Raw genomic sequence first — 21612 nt, 5'->3', positions numbered from 1 at the left:
CCCTAAAAGGCTAGATGAGGAGTAGGGGGAGTATGGAACAGGCAGCACCCTCAAACCTTCAGAAGTATGAGATGAACCCCAACAACTTGGAAAGGTGGATCTCTCTCACACGTACCGACACAGACTATCCCGCAATTCAATTGATCCTCAAAGGTTTTTATTGAATAGCGGAATAGGAAATATGATCAAAAAAAGTGTATGTATCTCGCACGTACACAACCACACTAGGCCCCAATTACTATTGTTTGTACCCCTAAAAGGCTAGATGAGGAGTAGGGGGGGTATGGAACAGGCAGCACCCTCAAACCTTCAGAAGTATGAGATGAACCCCAACAACTTGGAAAGGTGGATCTCTCTCACACGTACCGACACAGACTATCCCCCAATTTAACTGATCCCCAAAGGTTTTTGATTAAATAGCGGAATAGAAAATATGATCCAAAAAAAGTGTATGTATATCACACGTACACAACCACACTAGGCCCCAATTACTATTGTTTGTACCCCTAAAAGGCTAGATGAGGAGTAGGGGGGGTATGGAACAGGCAGCACCCTCAAACCTTCAGAAGTATGAGATGAACCCCAACAACTTGGAAAGGTGGATCTCTCTCACACGTACCGACACAGACTATCCCCCAATTTAACTGATCCCCAAAGGTTTTTGATTAAATAGCGGAATAGAAAATATGATCCAAAAAAAGTGTATGTATATCACACGTACACAACCACACTAGGCCCCAATTACTATTGTTTGTACCCCTAAAAGGCTAGATGAGGAGTAGGGGGGGTATGGAACAGGCAGCACCCTCAAACCTTCAGAAGTATGAGATGAACCCCAACAACTTGGAAAGGTGGATCTCTCTCACACGTACCGACACAGACTATCCCCCAATTTAACTGATCCCCAAAGGTTTTTGATTAAATAGCGGAATAGAAAATATGATCCCAAAAAAGTGTATGTATATCACACGTACACAACCACACTGGGCCCCAATTACTATTGTTTGTACCCCTAAAAGGCTAGATGAGGAGTAGGGGGAGTATGGAACAGGCAGCACCCTCAAACCTTCAGAAGTATGAGATGAACCCCAACAACTTGGAAAGGTGGATCTCTCTCACACGTACCAACACAGACTATCCCCCAATTTAACTGATCCCCAAAGGTTTTTGATTAAATAGCGGAATAGAAAATATGATCCAAAAAAAGTGTATGTATATCACACGTACACAACCACACTAGGCCCCAATTACTATTGTTTGTACCCCTAAAAGGCTAGATGAGGAGTAGGGGGAGTATGGAACAGGCAGCACCCTCAAACCTTCAGAAGTATGAGATGAACCCCAACAACTTGGAAAGGTGGATCTCTCTCACACGTACCGACACAGACTATCCCGCAATTCAATTGATCCTCAAAGGTTTTTATTGAATAGCGGAATAGGAAATATGATCAAAAAAAGTGTATGTATCTCGCACGTACACAACCACACTAGGCCCCAATTACTATTGTTTGTACCCCTAAAAGGCTAGATGAGGAGTAGGGGGGGTATGGAACAGGCAGCACCCTCAAACCTTCAGAAGTATGAGATGAACCCCAACAACTTGGAAAGGTGGATCTCTCTCACACGTACCAACACAGACTATCCCCCAATTTAACTGATCCCCAAAGGTTTTTGATTAAATAGCGGAATAGAAAATATGATCCCAAAAAAGTGTATGTATATCACACGTACACAACCACACTAGGCCCCAATTACTATTGTTTGTACCCCTAAAAGGCTAGGAGTAGGGGGAGTATGGAACAGGCAGCACCCTCAAACCTTCAGAAGTATGAGATGAACCCCAACAACTTGGAAAGGTGGATCTCTCTCACACGTACCGACACAGACTATCCCGCAATTCAATTGATCCTCAAAGGTTTTTATTGAATAGCGGAATAGGAAATATGATCAAAAAAAGTGTATGTATCTCGCACGTACACAACCACACTAGGCCCCAATTACTATTGTTTGTACCCCTAAAAGGCTAGATGAGAAGTAGGGGGGGTATGGAACAGGCAGCACCCTCAAACCTTCAGAAGTATGAGATGAACCCCAACAACTTGGAAAGGTGGATCTCTCTCACACGTACCGACACAGACTATCCCCCAATTTAACTGATCCCCAAAGGTTTTTGATTAAATAGCGGAATAGAAAATATGATCCCAAAAAAGTGTATGTATATCACACGTACACAACCACACTGGGCCCCAATTACTATTGTTTGTACCCATAAAAGGCTAGATGAGGAGTAGGGGGAGTATGGAACAGGCAGCACCCTCAAACCTTAAGAAGTATGAGATGAACCCCAACAACTTGGAAAGGTGGATCTCTCTCACACGTACCGACACAGACTATCCCGCAATTCAATTGATCCTCAAAGGTTTTTATTGAATAGCGGAGTAGGAAATATGATCAAAAAAAGTGTATGTATCTCGCACGTACACAACCACACTAGGCCCCAATTACTATTGTTTGTACCCCTAAAAGGCTAGATGAGGAGTAGGGGGGGTATGGAACAGGCAGCACCCTCAAACCTTCAGAAGTATGAGATGAACCCCAACAACTTGGAAAGGTGGATCTCTCTCACACGTACCGACACAGACTATCCCCCAATTTAACTGATCCCCAAAGGTTTTTGATTAAATAGCGGAATAGAAAATATGATCCCAAAAAAGTGTATGTATATCACACGTACACAACCACACTGGGCCCCAATTACTATTGTTTGTACCCCTAAAAGGCTAGATGAGGAGTAGGGGGAGTATGGAACAGGCAGCACCCTCAAACCTTCAGAAGTATGAGATGAACCCCAACAACTTGGAAAGGTGGATCTCTCTCACACGTACCAACACAGACTATCCCCCAATTTAACTGATCCCCAAAGGTTTTTGATTAAATAGCGGAATAGAAAATATGATCCCAAAAAAGTGTATGTATATCACACGTACACAACCACACTAGGCCCCAATTACTATTGTTTGTACCCCTAAAAGGCTAGGAGTAGGGGGAGTATGGAACAGGCAGCACCCTCAAACCTTCAGAAGTATGAGATGAACCCCAACAACTTGGAAAGGTGGATCTCTCTCACACGTACCAACACAGACTATCCCCCAATTTAACTGATCCCCAAAGGTTTTTGATTAAATAGCGGAATAGAAAATATGATCCAAAAAAAGTGTATGTATATCACACGTACACAACCACACTAGGCCCCAATTACTATTGTTTGTACCCCTAAAAGGCTAGGAGTAGGGGGAGTATGGAACAGGCAGCACCCTCAAACCTTCAGAAGTATGAGATGAACCCCAACAACTTGGAAAGGTGGATCTCTCTCACACGTACCAACACAGACTATCCCCCAATTTAACTGATCCCCAAAGGTTTTTGATTAAAACGCGGAATAGAAAATATGATCCCAAAAAAGTGTATGTATATCACACGTACACAACCACACTAGGCCCCAATTACTATTGTTTGTACCCCTAAAAGGCTAGGAGTAGGGGGAGTATGGAACAGGCAGCACCCTCAAACCTTCAGAAGTATGAGATGAACCCCAACAACTTGGAAAGGTGGATCTCTCTCACACGTACCAACACAGACTATCCCCCAATTTAACTGATCCCCAGAGGTTTTTGATTAAATAGCGGAATAGAAAATATGATCCCAAAAAAGTGTATGTATATCACACGTACACAACCACACTAGGCCCCAATTACTATTGTTTGTACCCCTAAAAGGCTAGGAGTAGGGGGAGTATGGAACAGGCAGCACCCTCAAACCTTCAGAAGTATGAGATGAACCTCAACAACTTGGAAAGGTGGATCTCTCTCACACGTACCAACACAGACTATCCCCCAATTTAACTGATCCCCAAAGGTTTTTGATTAAATAGCGGAATAGAAAATATGATCCCAAAAAAGTGTATGTATATCACACGTACACAACCACACTAGGCCCCAATTACTATTGTTTGTACCCCTAAAAGGCTAGGAGTAGGGGGAGTATGGAACAGGCAGCACCCTCAAACCTTCAGAAGTATGAGATGAACCCCAACAACTTGGAAAGGTGGATCTCTCTCACACGTACCAACACAGACTATCCCCCAATTTAACTGATCCCCAAAGGTTTTTGATTAAATAGCGGAATAGAAAATATGATCCCAAAAAAGTGTATGTATATCACACGTACACAACCACACTAGGCCCCAATTACTATTGTTTGTACCCCTAAAAGGCTAGATGAGGAGTAGGGGGAGTATGGAACAGGCAGCACCCTCAAACCTTCAGTATGAGATTGTGTTCACTGTACCCCACAAAGATTGAGTTCACTGCACCCCACAATGATTGTGTTCACTGCACCCCACAAAGATTGTGTTCACTGCACCTCACAAAGATTGTGTTCACTGTACCCCCCAAAGATTGTGTTCACTGCACCCCACAAAGATTCTGTTCACTGTACCCCACAAAGATTGTGTTCACTGCACCCCAAAAAGATTGTGTTCACTGCACCCCAAAAAGGATGTTGTTCACTGCACCCCAAAAAGGATGTTGTTCACTCCACCCCAAAAAGATTGTGTTCACTGCACCCCACAAAGATTGTGTTCACTGCACCCCAAAAAGATTGTGTTCACTGCACCCCAAAAATGATTTTGTTCACTGCACCCCAAAAAGGATTTTGTTCACTGCACCCCAAAAAGGATGTTGTTCACTCCACCCCAAAAAGATTGTGTTCACTGCACCCCAAAAAGATTGTGTTCACTGCACCCCACAAAGGATTTTGTTCACTGCACCCCAAAAAGATTGTGTTCACTGCACCCCAAAAAGGATGTTGTTCACTGCACCCCAAAAAGGATTTTGTTCACTGCACCCCAAAAAGATTGTGTTCACTGCACCCCACAAAGGATTTTGTTCACTGCACCCCACAAAGATTGTGTTCACTGCACACCAAAAAGGATTGTGTTCACTGCACCCCAAAAAGATTTTGTTCACTGCACCCCAAAAAGATTGTGTTCACTGCAGCCCAAAAAGATTGTGTTCACTGCAGCCCAAAAAGATTGTGTTCACTGCAGCCCAAAAAGATTGTGTTCACTGCAGCCCAAAAAGATTGTGTTCACTGCAGCCCAAAAAGATTGTGTTCACTGCAGCTCACACACAGAAAAATGGATGTGGATCACTGACACCTGCCTATCTCCAATCCCACACCACACAGCAATATCGATTGTAGTTTGTAGAACACAGTTTCCCTAAAATTCAGCAGACTCTGTCCCTAACAGGATTGAGAAGAGATCGTAGATCAGGATTGAGTGCAGACCCCACCCCCCACACAGCAATATCGATTGTAGTTTGTAGAAGACACTGACCCTATATAATTCAGCAGACTCTATCCCTAAAATGCCTACAACTCGCCCTGCCTAAACACTCCGACCTGTCCCTCAATTCTATCCGGACACAAATGGTTTTTTCCTGCCTATCTTTCCCTAATCAGCAGCCAGCACGTTGATGTGTGCTCTGTCCCTGAATCTAAGCAGCATAATGACGCCGCTGCGGCTGCCTCGAACTTATAAAGACTTGGTCACATGCTTCAGACGGCCAATCACAGCTACTGAGACATTTGCAGGCATGGCTGGGATGGCTTAAGGCACACCAGTTAAACGATTGTTGATTGGCTGTTGAAAGCCCGCCATGAAAAGAGCGCCAAAGCATGCAAAACCCGGAAATAAAACGACCGAACACGGATTTTTACCCGAACATACAGTAAAGTGTCCGTGTCCGTGTTCGGGTACAAAAAATCCAATTATTCGGTACGAACACGAATAATACAGTCCGTGTTCGCTCAACACTAGACACAAGTATAGTATTTTGTTTTGAAAACGTATTTATGTCATTCCTATCAATTAGGTTTTTTGCATTTTGCCAGTGATTTTGTGTAATAGACCGAATGATTTTGTATTCATCCCTAGGTATTATTATGGGCAGCAAACAAAGTCTTTGAAGAGTTGACAGACATTGAAAGGCAATTCCACAAGGCCCTTTACACAGTGAGAGCATATTTAAACTGTGACAGATATTCTGTTGGTCTTCTAGACATGACAAAAGAAAAGGTACTGTACTATAAACAGAAAAGGTATAGAGCTATAATAAATGCCTATTACAGCTGTAACTTATATTGCATTTTAACATTGTTTTAATACCATTCAGAATGTGAAAGTAAAAGTATGTGAAAAATATTACCAGTAGTATACATTTCTTAACCATCACATGGCAAAGCTATAAGAGTCGGTTCACACTGGGGCGACACGACTCTGTACTACTTCGGGGGCGACTTGTGTATTCCCATGCACCACGACTTTGGAGCGACTTGCATGGACTTCACATAATGGAAGTCTATGCAAGTCGCTCCGAGGTCGCCCCGAAGTAGTACAGGACCCTCTTTCTAAGTCGGAGCAACTTGAGTCGCTCCTATTAGAACAGGTCCTGTAGCGGTCAATGGACCGCGAGGGAGACAACTTGTCGGGCTGACAAGTCGCGCTAGTGTGGACCGGCTCTAACAACAATAATGGAAGGATAATTGTCATATTGTCTTTCTTTTCCAATTTGCTAGTTAGCCACTTCCAGACCAGGCCTTTTCTGGCACTTTTTGTTTACATATAAAAAATAATCAGTATTTTTTGCTAGAAAATTACCTAGAACCCCCAAACATTACATATGGTTGGTTTTGCAATTTTTTATGATAATCCATATTTATGCATCAGTTTTTCAAATGCAATTTTTTGATAAAAAATATTTTTTCGGGAATTTTAATGCAAAATAATAGAATATATAACCCAATTTTTTTTGTAGAATATAAAAAATGAGGTTTTACTGTGTAAATAGATGCCAAATATGTCACGCTTTAAAATTGCGCACTCCCATGCAACAGCGCCAAGTGGCGTAAATCCATAGGCGACGCTTTAAAGCTTTTACAGGTTACCACTTTACATGTACAGAGGATGTCTAGTGCTAGAATTACGGCCCATGATCTGACATTCATGGTGATATCTCACGTGTGTGGAACGATTGCACACGTAAGCACAGGGGGATGTGGACACTTAAAATTTTTGGGTTTTTTATATATTATTTATTTTTACTTTTTTACACTGTTGCTTTTTAAAAAAAATATTATCACTTTTTTTGCTGTCACAAGGAATGTAAACATCCTTGTGACAGCAATAGACATGTGACAGGTACTCTTTATGGAGAGATCTGGGGTCTCCTGCTCTGCCCTTAAAAGCATTAGGAACATCAAGAATGCTGCAGGCATCATCCCAGTTTACCACCCAAAGTCCAGTGACGTACGGGTACATCTCTGGTCCGGAAGTGGTTAACAAACATATTTTTTTACTTTGAATAAAAGAGAATGGTTTTAACCCCTGTGGGATATTTATTGCTCTCTGTATCCCCAATCTGGGATGTTACACTCTCTATTTGTCCTGGTGACCAACTCCATCAGGACTGAAAGTAAAAGTAAAATCCAAAACTGGAATTGTTACTGGAACAGAAATAGAGGATATTTTCCTATGGATTGGAGACAATTGTTCCTGTGGTAACTGCATGCAATGTCAAGCTGCTGCAAGCAAAACCCAGAATATTGGCATGCAATACAAAGGGGATTCACTCCAGAGATAAAAAAAAAATAGTTATCACACTCTACTAGACTCTGGTTCAGCCGCATCTTGAGTATGTGGTCCAGTTCTGGGCACCAGTCCTCAAGAAGGATGTGCTGGAACTGGAAAGAGTTCAGAGAAGGGCAACAAAGCTAATAAATGGACTAGAGGATATCAGCTATGGGGAAGGACTAAAAGCATTGAACTTATTCTTTCTGGAGAGGAGACGCATGAGATGGGATATGATAGTGATATACAAATACCTTGCTGGTGACCCTAGCATAGGGAAAAAACTTTTCAGTAAGAGGGAGTTTAAAAAGACACGTGGCAATTCACTGAATTTGGAAGAGAAGTGGTTTAACCTTAAACTGCTTAGAGCAGGGATTCCCAAACTACGGCCCTGCAGCTGTTGCAGAACTACACATCCCATGAGGCATTGTAAAACTCTGACATTCACATACATGACTAGGCATGATGGGAATTGTAGTTCCTGAACAACTGGAGGGCCGTAGTTTGGGAATCCCTGGCGTAGAGGGTTCTTTACTGTCAGAGAAGTAAAGATGTTGAATTCTCTTTCACAAGCAGTGGTATCAGCAGGGAGCGTTGATAGTTTAAAAAAAGTATTAGATGGGCATCTTAATGATCACAACATACAGGGATTTATGATTTCCTAATGACAAACACATGCACACACACCACAGGTTGAACTGGGTTGAGTGGTGTCTTTATTCAACCTTACCGACTATGTAATTATGTAACTATGTAACTGCCTAAGAGGGAATTTCCTTTATTATGGAGAGATTTATTTTTACTTCCTATTGTGTGCTAGAGACATGAAGTGAAGGGAAATCTCCTCAATGGGTTTTAACTATTCCAAACCTATCCAAAACTAAAAAAAAATTGCTTTAGATATACTTTTATGCTGTTTTAAGAGCTCTAAATAACATATTTTGGTATACTTATATCTGTCATTTTTACCTTTAAAGTGAATTCTTTTGTTTTAGGAATTCTTTGACTTGTGGCCAGTGCTGATGGGAGAGGTTCCTCCATACAATGGGCCCCGTACTCCAGATGGGAGGGTAACATAAAACCTATCTATCTATCTATCTATCTATCTATCTATCTATCTATCTATCTATCTATCTATCTATCTATCTATCTATCTATCTATCTATCTATCTATCTATCTATCTATCTATCTATCTATCTATCTATCTATCTATCTATCTATCTATCTATCTATCTATCTATCTATCTATCTATCTACGATATCTACAGTTTTCCCACACCCATGTCATAACTATTTATGCCTGTGTTTTTTTTCTAGGAAATCGTATTTTATAAAGTTATTGACTACATTTTGCATGGAAAGGAAGACATTAAAGTCATACCGTAAGTGTATTTAGGAAATTAAATGCACAAACTGAAAAAATGTAACAAGCAGCAAAAGGACTTGTTTCTAAATAATGGCATTGGAAGGGGACTAGCCAATACAGTTCGTACCATCATTTTCCAAAGTAGTCTAGAGCAGTGTTTCCCAACTCTGGTCCTCAGGGCCCACTAACAGGCCAGATTTTAGGTATTACCTTGGGGAGATGCAGACTAGAATACTGCAATCACTGAGCAGCAAATGATATCACCTGTGATGTATTTCAAATTTCTTGCAACCTTGAAACTACCCAATTAAATTCTTCCCATCATTTTCCAAACGGCACCAAACTAATGCCACATCGGTTGGTTTACTAAAAGAAAATAATCTATTTTTTTTGCAAGGGAATTTTTACTTAGCTTATTGAATTTTGTGACAATTCACTTTGCAAAGAATACAACAATTACATGCAAAGAAAGAAAAAAAAAAAGGAACAAAAAACCCCCAGTATTTTTTGTTGCACATGATTGAATGATGAAAGTCAGCAGAGGTTCCTTATCATTCACTAAGATAAGAGAACTTTCCCTTACAAATTGAACAGCCTATTTCCGTTTAGTATATTGAACCCATGGAATCTTAACTGGTTGTTACTGTCAACATGCCCACTTTTCTTTCCTAAAATAAATAAATGAATAGTGTAGTGCTCTTGCCCTATTATATCAAACTAAAATTAACAACCCCATTAAATATATGAAACACTCACAGTATATCACCATCTTTATCTACCATATTAATCCACATATTTTTTGTATTCACACAGTGCATCATATAGAGTGTCTCCTACACACATAAAATAAAGTCCACAAATATGTAATACATTAATCCACACTGCAGTCCATCCACATTTCATCTTCTTTAACTAGTGAAACTGATCCAATGTACAATGTTCTCCATCCACCAACTGATATCTAAGCAATCGCTGACAATCCTCTCCCTATCTGAATCACACACACTTTTTTGCCTGGACCTTAACCAATGTATTTTAGATAAGTCAGGCATGCTAATGTCTCCTGCACTTGAATGTGTTGCTTAGAGTTTGGTAGGTTCTCCACTCTACTGACCTATGGCTTGGCACTGTGAGGCCTTGCTGCCCTCTTTGGGTGTCCCTTCACATGAAGCACTATAAAACAATAGACAGAGGGCACACCAGCCTAGCACATTACCTTCATATAGGGCCCTCTGATTCCTCCTGTATTGATTTGTATTCTAACTGTACTATCTGCCCCTCATGTTGTAAAGAACTGCACAAACTGTTGGCGCTATATAAATCCTGTATAATAATAATATACATTTTATTAATGAATAAAAGCAAGTAATATACTCACAAATGCAGTATCAACAGGCATATCAAATATTCAAGATGCAATTGTCACCAGATCTTAGCTTGGAGCACAGGAAGACCCTTCTGCGTCCAATATAGCTAAAGCATTTCATTGGGGCAGTCCTTCTTCCTCAGAGCCAAAAGATTAACTGACTGAAGTCTGGCTAATATACAAAACTATTGCACCATACAAGCAAAGTGGGTCCCACCTGAATTAGATGTGGGTGGGTCACAAAATATATGATCATATTTTTAGAAGTATAATTTTTTTTTTTACAAATTTATAAGTATAATTAACAAACAAATATTTACATGTTAACAAATCCATCTTACCACTAGTCATATTATATTGTGTGATATTAAATTGTGTTGTCATCATACACTTGGCAACCCAGCCATTCATGCAGTTTACTATTGTCTAGCTGAAGGACAGAGATTCCACCATACCCATTCAAAGTTCCTATATGATAGTATAGAGTTCACTTTGACACACAAATATTTCTCCTTTTTAGGAGATCAATTTAGGTACTAGGTGAAAGGTACCTCCATAGTGGCCAGATTCGCCCCAAATTATGCCAATGTCTTTATGGTATTAGGGGAACAACAGTATTTGGGCTAACAACCCCTTTGGGGTGAATCTTGTCCTCTAGGCTAGATATATAGATGATATCCTAATCATCTGGTTTGGTACTAACAAGGAACTAAACAGCTTCCTAACCCATTGTTCAGAAAACCCATATGGGATTACATTCACTCAAGTGTTGAACGAGACTTGTTTAATTTTTTTAAATCTTGAATTGAGAGCAGACAATGATGGAACTATTTATTCAAAAACTTACTTTAAGCCACCATCATCCTAGGTGGATTAAAATGTACCATTTGATCAGTTTTGTAGAATTAAATGTACATACACTCGCAGGGGAGACCTTGAGGAACAGTCTAATTTTTCATAAGAAGTTTAAAGAGAAGGGTTTTGACGACAAGCACATAGAAAATGCCCATGGCAAATAGTGGGTCCTATATGAGAAAGAGACCCTGCAATACACCCCCAGCCCTGAAGTTGTAGACAAATAAATGTGACAGATGAGGTTTTGCACAAGATACAATAATAGGGCTCCTCCTGTTATACAGAACATCTTCCACAGGAATTGGAGAATTTGTAAGCAAGACTCAGTGTTAGGAGTAGCCTCCCCTCCAGGCCTCACCTTTTTTTTAGAAAACCTAAAGATCTTAAGAGCATAATAGCACCTTGTAGGGTAAACAAACTGAAAACCAGTAGTTTAAGCAGTCAGAGTCAATGGACTACTATCTTTGATCAAAAAGGCAGTTATTAATGTGGGGTGACAAACTGTGGGATCTGTGCCACAGAAAGAGGGGAAGTGCTGGGAGCATCTCTAGGTCAGTCGGGCCTCACTCCCCTTGGGGTTAAGGATATGGGAACATAAGAGTAGTATTACTAAGGGGAAAGAGAAATACTCCCCGACACATTTTTGGATGTTCATAATGGGAGCACATCTGGTATAAAAATCTTTTTAATAGAGGCTATAGGTAGTGAACTCGATAAAAGGAGGAGGCACCAAAAACTATTGTAAGAGAGGCTTTTTGGATCTTCAGCCTGGGATGTCTGGCACTCAAAGGGCTGAACGAAGAAACAGAGATACATTCAGTGATACAATAGTAGGGAGATTCTTGGAGATGCACATATTGTTTGATATAAAACCTCCCCCACCAAGTATATTACTTGATTTTATTTTATTAATAGAGTGTATAAAAAGGTAATGCACTAGGCTGGTTCACCCTCTGTCTATTGTTTTATAGTGCTATGCTTATGTCTCCACCAATGGAAGACTGATTAACATCCGGACTCATATAAAAACACTTTTTGCATGCTCTCCCTGGTTTACCAGTGCAAATGTAGAAACATAAACTGCAAATAGTGTAAAACCATTTCTGAAAATGTTATTACAAAAAGGTAAAAACACACTCACAAGCTTGGTGCACTTGGCATAGTGCACGTTTTCTCTAGCTTTTCGTAACACATAGGGACCCAGCCGTATCACTCCTTACTACTTGTTCAGCTTGTCCTAACCATCATGTCACTTCCAGATGTGCATCGTTAATCCCTGCAGAAATGTGGATGAACTGCAGTGTGTATTAAAACGGAGCGTAACTCTCTCAATCAACAATAACTATTTTTAATCACTATGCTGCTAGCCTAATATGTAAGAAGGTATATTATATGTACCTGGTTTAAACTTTGTTTTAACATTTCTTCAGTTGTTTCATTATCGTTGGCCTCCGCCAAAATTATGTCATGCATCCCAGGAGTCTTCATGGACATTTTTGTCTTTCATCTGGAGGGGGTACCTTCTCAGCTAAGCACACCCTCCTACCTGCATGCCTGAGCTAAGGGCAGATAGATTGTAGGAAGTAATTGCTACATGAATAATCTGCCCTTATTCCACATGGCCCCAGCTAGAAATATTTGGGGATGTTATTAAAAGTGGTTTCTCAACAAAGTAAAGCATTAAAACATGAATGGATGAGCGAATTTGCTTTGAATATTAAAAATGAATTAAATAGCACTTTCAGTTTGTGGTGCTCGGATACAGTTTTATTTTATGTGTGTGGGAGACACTTTTTTGATGCACTGTGTGATTACGCATAGCATGAAGATTAATAGTGTTGATAAAGATGGTAATATAAAGTTTTCATGTACTGTATTTAATATGGTGTAAACTTAAGTTTGTTATAATAGGATAAGAGTGCTACACTATTTAATTTTGCACCTTTTTTTTTTTTTTTTTGCTAAGAGGCGACCAGTTCTTTCACCGTCCTCATAATAGGCCAGCTTAGTAAAAAAAAACCTCTTCCGGTCATCTGAGGGTGAAGTTTTGCACTTTTTTTCATATTGAGTGTTGACTACTCTGGCAACATAAGGGTTGATTTACTAAAGGCAAATAGCACTTTGCACTCATTTTCTTAAGAGCCTAGTGAATGTGGTGAACATCTAATCATGTGCAAGCAAAAATGCTGTTTTTTTTTTTTCCATTTTCCTTGCACCTGATTGGGTATTCTTTAAAAAATGAAGCTTCATTGCATTCACTAAGCTCTGAGGAACATTAGCGCAACTGCACTTGCTAAGTGCACAGTCTAGTTGCCTTTAGTAAATCAACCCCATAGTTTTAGATAGGGCTAACGCAAAAGGGTCTTGATATTGGGGATTTATTCACTTTTATTTTTCCTGTTCATTTTCTTTATAATAAAAGTAATACAAGCATTAATAGAATAAATTATAAAAGCATTGCTATGTTTAGATAATGGGAGACAGGTTCACTTTAGGCTTTTAAATATTCCTGCTAATTTTTTCTATAGAAAATATTTATTACCTACAATAATTTCTTTCTTTTTTTCTAAACCAGAAATCCTCCAGCCGATCACTGGGCTCTTGTTAGTGGTCTCCCAACATACGTGGCGGAAAGTGGATTTGTAAGATACAAACTGAAGAGCATTTTATATCTTAAATATAAAAATAAAGTCAGATTTTAAAGTGTTAAATACTTATTTTATACAAAAGTAAATGTAAATGTATTAATATTGGGTCTAGTGAAACTATATTAAAAATGTCTATTATATTTACAGTATAACTTCAAATTATTGTTAGTCTGTCTTAGTAAAATACCTATGAAGCAAACCCTACTCTGTCCGGCCGATCAGGGGCACCTGTAATACTTGAGTGTGCCAAAACAAGATTTTAACTGGCATTGTCCCTGATTTGAGCACTGCCTACAGAAATTGGTTAAATATTTAACCTTGTTGGGTTACTTTAGACAGTGATAGTCAACATTTCTGTCATTAAGGAAGCTCTGGTGAAAGTGTATGTAAAAGCAACACTTTTTCTTTGTATTTTTGGATAATGTAGGGGGTTAGACTTTCTGTCAAGGTTTTATTGTGGTCTGTTGTGGTCTGTCTAAGATGGGAATTACCCTCATATTTAGGAGGTTAGTTCCCCCATTTCCTGTTGCGGCTCCAGTACAGGAAATAAAGAGAAATCTAGGACACAAATCACAAATAAATAAATAAATAAATATCCCTCCCCCTACTCTATCCAAAATGCTATACAAACACTTTAAGAGTCGGTTCACACTATGGCGACATGACTCTGCACGACTTCGGGGGTGACTTGTACATTACCATGCATTACGACTTCAGAGCGACTTGCATGGACTTCACATCATGGAAGTCTATGCAAGTCGCTCCAAGGTCGTCCCGAAGTAGTACAGGACCCTTTTTCTAAGTTGGAGTGACTTGTGTCGCTCCTATTAGAACGGGTCCTGTAGCGGTCAATGGACCGCGAGGGAGCGCGACTTGTCAGGCTGACAAGTCGCCTGACAAGTCGCGCTAGTATAGACCGGGTCTTAAGAACACTTTTTGCAGAGCTACATTTATCCTTAGTTCGAAAACTAAACTACACACAAATTTGTACTCACAGTGTAAGTGTCCAGTACATCTATATCTCAGAGTAGACCTTCATATACAGGTCAGGGGCCATACAGGTTGTGTAAAGATGTTTAGGAAAATAACATGATTTCTGGTGTGGTTGAAGGTGTGGTAGCTTGCGTTAAATTTCTATTTAACCACTTCCACCCACCGCAGTTTTATGTCGGACAATAAATACTGGCAGAAAGCTTCTTACAGGGCGGGCGGTTCTCTTTCCAGCGGGACCACTTTTATGGGCGGCAGGAGAGGTTGTTTTCTTTTTTCTTTCCCACAAAAATTTGTATTGAACATAAAAGAAGTGGTACAATTTAAACAGGAAGTATGTAACTTCGTACAGGAAGCAAGCAAACAGGAAAACAAAAAGACTAAGACAAATATAGGTTCCGTAACAGATAACTGCCTACTGGATCATGGGTCTTCAGAAATATGTACGACATTCTGAGACATAAAACATTATTGTAGGTACAATATTGATACGTTGAGTATAATGATGTACCAGAAAATGAAAGAAAAACTTTGAGACAGGATATAATAGTCCATCAGAGTAGGATAAGCTTGTCTCCAGGGCTGAGACTTTCTGGAGGAATGTCATGGAGGTCATGTCATGTAGCACTAACTCTCAGTCATTTTCCCAGCTTACCGGAACTGTCTTTAGCGGGGAAAACGATCCAGTCCGTCCATGTCCTAGGCAGGAAGTCGAGTGAGGGCAAGATGGCCCCCACTGGACTCTATGGCCTTGGAGGACCGGAGCAACGTCATACGTTGCTTCCTCCCACCGGCCTTAATAGGCCCAAAAAATATATATAAAACAAAATATATAAAGTTTGGGGGTTCTAAGTAATTTTCTAGCAAAAGAAAAAATACTTTTTTCAACTTTTAAACAGCAATTGTCAGAAATAGGCGAGATCCTTAAGTGGTTAAAATAGTCAGTATTCTTTTTGTCCCTTCTAGATCTGTAACATCATGAATGCAGCTGCAGATGAAATGTTCAAGTTCCAGGTGAGAATAAAAGATTTAAATATATAAAAGCATTATAAATGTTTGTTTTGAAGCTGTTTAACACACAAGAAAGTATTACATATTTTAATGAATTTAGGAAATCTTAATTATGGGCTTTTCCAAACTTCATATAACATTATTATATACTGTATATTTTCATACATCATGTATGTTAATATACTGTATATAATAATGTTATACGAATGATATGTATCATGTACAGTATGGTACATGGCATTCCGAAACCTTATTCATTATATATTTATACTTCAAATTTTGGTCACCCATTGGTTTAAATTTGTTTTGTACCTAGTTAAAATTATATTATTGCTGAAGGGAAGTAAATGCCCCCTCATAATGAACTGTGGCTTCCCTAACTTGGTGTCCATTTTCTTAGCCCAGGAAGGCTGCTGTACTAGTCAATTTCAATGATCTCTTTGGAAATCTCACTCACCATTAAAGAGTCTGCTGTTTGAGCAGAATCAAGTCTGATAACTTGCCTCCTGAATGACATAACAGACATCATATGCAACATGGGACACCTCACAATTCAGCAAGGAACCATAAAATGGCAATTTTCATATCCGATGGGTTGAAATATGACAAATGCACCCAATTTTAATAGACTGCTACCTGCATCTGTCCATGACCATTATGTGTCTGTATCCCCCTATGAAACCCAGAAATTAATTTGATTTTAGAGCTAGTTATCCACTTCGTAAAAATTTGGCCATAGAAGGATATGATTAAGATCTGGCTCCCAGTGACTAGGTTTAGCAGCCAAGCGTGTATAAATAATTTAAGGTGTAAGTCTTAACCAAAATGGAATGGAATCTTATGAAAACAAAAAAAAAAAAAAAAAATTGCCTATTCCTAAGTTTAATACCTGGAGATACCACTCCTAAATTATACAAAAATAAATAAAAACCTACCCCAAAAAGGGGGAGGAATATTAGCCTGACCGGGACTTTTAATGTATCTCCCAGAGATATTCAAAATACATATAGTGAACAACAACTACATACACAATAAATGTTCATTTTTTATGCATGCAATGTTTAATTAGTAACTGTAAAACAATATATTACATGACATGCCCATCTCATATGGAAAATACATTACAACAGTCTTTAATTCGGAAGCCAATTAACAATGCTCTATATCTACGCGTTTCACAAAATCCCATTGCTTTTTTAGCAAGTTGTGGGCCTGTTTGTTCATATCACTCTAAGCAGAACATATGTACATATAAATATCCATATAAATACAATAAATACCATTTTTTTACAATAATTGAATGCATATATTAATACATCAATAACATTTATAGAGCACATAATTACTCGAATTATTCAAGAACCTGTCCCGATTAAAAATTATGTGTGAGACAAAAAGGAGGAGTAATTTGGGGTGTACTGCAGGTATTTGTAAAAATACTACAAGGTGTCAACTTCTCTACTTTGCTTTGCTTGGACAGCCTAGAAAAGATTCAATGAAAGATTAAAAATATTTTATCATACAAAACAAATTGTGTTAATGTTATTTGTAGCCTACGGAATATGTGTATGTCGTAAATTTACAATACATTTCATTTCTAAAAATATTTTCACAATAAAGAGGACACAGACAAACTTATTTTTTACAGTTGATTTAGAAATAGGTGGCAGTTCAACATATCAAAGATAATAAAGTAATCTATTTGTCGTATCCTCTGTGTATAAGGTTATACAGCTCTGTTGTTGTTTATATACGGGACTTAAGAACATTTATTTGTGTCCTTTTTTTTTCTAAAGAGAGAACCACTAGATGAAAGTGGATGGGTTATTAAAAATGTTTTATCATTGCCTATTGTAAACAAAAAAGAAGAAATAGTGGGAGTTGCGACTTTTTACAACAGGAAGGATGGAAAACCTTTTGATGAGCAGGATGAAACACTTATGGAGGTACAGTGCTTCTGTGTGTGGGCATGTGCGTTTATATGTGTGTGTCTGTGATTACTTGAAAGTTTGTAAATTTGATTTTAAATAAACAATCATTTATTGTTTTCATTTTTTTTTTCTAAGTATATTTTCAAGGACAGATTATATTATATGTAAAGCCCTGGGTAAAAGTTTTGAGAATTACACAAATATTATTTTCACAAAGTGTGCCGCCTCAGTTTTTATGATGGCAATTTTCATATACTCCAAAATGTTATGAAGAGTGATCAGATGAATTGCAATTATTTGCAAAGTCCCTCTTTGCCATGAAAATGAACTTCATCCCAAAAAAAAAAAAAACAATTTCCACTGCATTTCAGCCCTGCCACAAAAGGACTAGCTGACATAATGTCAGTAATTCTCCCGTTAACACAGGTGTCAGTGTTGACAAGGACTGGGCTGGAAATCACTCTGTAATGCTGATTGAGTTAGAATAACAGACTGGAAGGGTGGTGCTTGAAATCATTGTTCTCCCTCTGTTAACCATGGTTACCTGCAAGGAAACACATGCAGTCATCATTGCTTTGCACAAAAAGGGATTTAAAGGCAAGGATATTGCTGCTACTAAGATTGCACCTAAATTAACCATTTATCGGATCTTCAAGAACTTTAAGGAGAGATGGTTTAATTGTTGTGAAAAAGGCTTCAGGACGCCCAGCAAGCACCAGGACCATCCCCTACAGTTGATTCAGCTGCAGGATTGGGACACCGTCAGTGCAGAGCTTGCTCACGAATGGCAGCAGGCAGGTGTGAGTGCATTTGCACGCACAGTGAGGTGAAGACTTTTGGAGGATGGCCTGGTGTCTAGAAGGGCAGCAAAGAAGCCACTTCTCTCCAGGAAAAACATCAGGGACAGACTGATATTCTGTAAAAGGTACAGGGATTGGACTGTTGAAGACTGGGGTAAAGTTATTTTCTCTGATGAATCCTCTTTCTGATTGTTTGGGGCATCCAGAAAAAACCTTGTCCGGAAAAGAAAAGGTGAGGACTACCTGCTGTGTCATGCCAACAGTAAAGCATCCTGAGACCAATTATGTGTGGGGTTGCTTTTCAGCCAAGGAAGTAGGCTCACTCCCAATTTTGCCTAAGAACACAGCCGTGAATAAAGAATAGTACAAAACCAACCTCTAAGAGCAACTTCTCCCAACCATCCAAGAACAGTTTGGTGAAGAACAATGCCTTTTCCAGCATGATGGAGCACCTTGGCATAAGGCAAAAGTGGCTTGGAAATAAAACATGGAAATTTTGGGTCCATGATCAGAAATCTCCCCAGACCTTAATCCCATTGAGAACTCGTGGTCAATCTTCAAGAGGCGGGTGAAGAAAAAACCTCCACGCATTCTGACAAACTCCAAGCATTGTTTATGCAAGAATGGGCTGCCATCAATCAGGATGTGGTCTAGAAGTTGATTGACAGCATAACAAAGCGAATTGCAGAGGTTTTAAAAAAGGAGGATCTTAAACAATGGGTGCGGATTGAGAAATCAATTTGTGAGTTCTCTCTGGAGGCATTTCTGTGGATCAGGGCTCCCCTGCTGAGAAACCTTGCTTCTTATCCAACAATTGGGGCCACTCTGCAGATATGTCGGAGGGTATGCCACACTTGGGGTCTCGCCCCATGACCATCCCCTCTATTGCCGGTGGTGGAGAACCCGGAGTTCATGCCGGGTGTGGGAGCCCTGGGATTTCGGGTGTTGAAGGATCGGGGTCTCTTCTAGGCTAGGCACTTCATCCGCCGGGGTCAATGGATTTCAAGACAACAACTTACCTCCTACCACACTTTCGACTCCCTATCCTTTTGACAGAAGGTCCAACTTGCCCATTTTCTGAGTTCTCTCCCACAGGCAACTACTATGACTAGACGCCTCTCACCATTTGAGGAACTTTGCGCTGGGACATCCCCGTTACGCCATACCATCTCATTGCTTTACCGCATGCTGACGACTCCCGAGCCAGGGCTCCGTCCCCCGTTTATTGCACAGTTGGAACGTGACCTGGTCCTAACCCTCTCAGATCGCCAGGTGAAAAGACTTGTGTTCTTTACGTATAAGACCTCCATCTGTTCTAAATTTCAGGAAGCGTGTTACAAGTTCTTAACTCGGTGGTATTACACGCCGGTTAAACTTCATAGGATGTTCCCTTCCTGCCCCGACCAGTGCTGGAGATGTGGGGAGGAGGTCGGTTCCCTCCTCCACATCTTCTGGTCTGCCGTTGCCTCCTTCCATTCTGGTCGGAGGTTTTAGCAATCACTCAAAAGTTTATGGACCATAAGCTCACAATGGACCCAGCTCTTATCCTTCTTCATCATCATAGGTTCCTGCAAGCATCCTATAAGAAGTCCATTTTGCCGCTGTTACTAACGGCGGCCAGGAGCTGCCTTCCTCTACTATGGAAAGAGGCCCAACCTCCCACTGTTGCCATTTGGCTGCATAAAGTGGCTTACATCAATGAGATGGAGGATCTTGTGCCAACGGAACATGGCACGAGGGAGAAGTTTTTGGAGCATTGGTTCTACTGGCATGAATTCACCTTCTCTGAGGAATACAGAGATCTTATCTCATAGACGATACTGGGACCTGCGGTTGCCTGTCTTTGTCTCCCCCCCCTTTTTTTTTCTTTTTTTCTCCTTTCCTCTGCGTTGTCCCCATACTTCTCTCTCCATCCCCCCTTCTTTGTTCTTGTCTGATCTCTTCTGCATCTGGTGCCTCTCTGCCCCTCCCTAATTGTGTGATTCCCTTCGAATCATGAACATTTTTCCCCTTCCCCATTCCTCCAGGCATGCCATGGAGCACGGAATGTTGGTGGTACCGTGGTCCGTTGTCCCCGTTGATGCGTTCCTTCATTCCAATACACCGACCAGGAGACCAATGCCGGTGGGGACGGAGGATGCCCTCGGGGCTCACCACGGTGCTTGCCTTTTGATTGTTGTTATTTTTGTGTAAGTTGAACATACGTTTATTCACCTATGTCATGGCTACAATATTACCTCTGTCCTTCGGGATACTTCATCTGTCGCACCATGCAGTTTTTCCTTTTCATAACGGTCTCATGTTGTATCAGTTTTTCTTCTTTTGAATTGTCATACCCTCCTCAAGCTGTAGATTTGTCAACTATCGATTTCATTTTCAATGGTTTTTATTGAAATTTTTAAAGCATCAACATTAGAAACAATGACAGAAAGTATCATTCAGTGGTAATGCCATCACCGCAACAAGCAGTAATAACCCCCAGGGCCAACAACGAAATTACAGAAATTCCCCATATAACAATTGAACAGAAGTCTAAGAAAAAAAAGACAATACTGGCGTAGTCCCCTGAGGTAATAAAATCATATGTGTGTGCAGAAACGTGCCACCACGAAGTAGATCCAATAACTAGAAAACCTTCCATGAGATGACAAGGAAGAAAGGTAGAGAGAAAAGGAAACGTGAAAAAAGAAGGGAAAGAGAAGCAATAGAAAAGAGGAAAGAATGGACCCAACTCCGTGCCCCACGCCCCGCTCCCCATCCCGTGGACAGCCCTCAAGCTGGCCCTGTTAGATAGTTGAGCCATGGTTCCCACACTCTATCGAATTTGTGCATTTTGTCGTCTAGTTGTGCCGACAGCCTTTCATTCACCATGATCCAGGACAATTTATGCCTCAGCTGCTCAAACTGTAGGACAGGAGACCTCCAAGACCTGGCAACTGTAATTTTTGCTGCAG

At 40.1% G+C, this 21612-nt stretch overlaps 1 protein-coding gene across 1 annotated transcript in view; it reads left to right on the top strand.

Annotated features, from left to right (window-relative positions):
• LOC309568894 (rod cGMP-specific 3',5'-cyclic phosphodiesterase subunit beta-like) overlaps positions 1-21612 on the top strand; it is a gene marked incomplete at its 5' end in the record, with an annotated part of 100398 nt that overhangs the window by 29483 nt on the left and 49303 nt on the right. Inside the window, 6 exons of the mRNA XM_082274673.1 lie at positions 5999-6139; positions 8686-8760; positions 9009-9073; positions 13854-13920; positions 15883-15930; positions 17724-17873. Of these exons, the coding sequence (XP_082130799.1) occupies positions 5999-6139; positions 8686-8760; positions 9009-9073; positions 13854-13920; positions 15883-15930; positions 17724-17873 (546 nt within the window). The remainder of the gene's footprint in view (positions 1-5998; positions 6140-8685; positions 8761-9008; positions 9074-13853; positions 13921-15882; positions 15931-17723; positions 17874-21612) is intronic.

Source organism: Pelophylax lessonae, assembly GCF_965119305.1.
Source record: "Pelophylax lessonae genome assembly, chromosome: 1".
NCBI classification, from domain to species: Eukaryota; Metazoa; Chordata; class Amphibia; order Anura; family Ranidae; genus Pelophylax; species Pelophylax lessonae.
The sequence above is the reverse complement of the archived record's forward strand: the minus strand, read 5'-3'. Positions and strand labels throughout refer to the sequence as shown.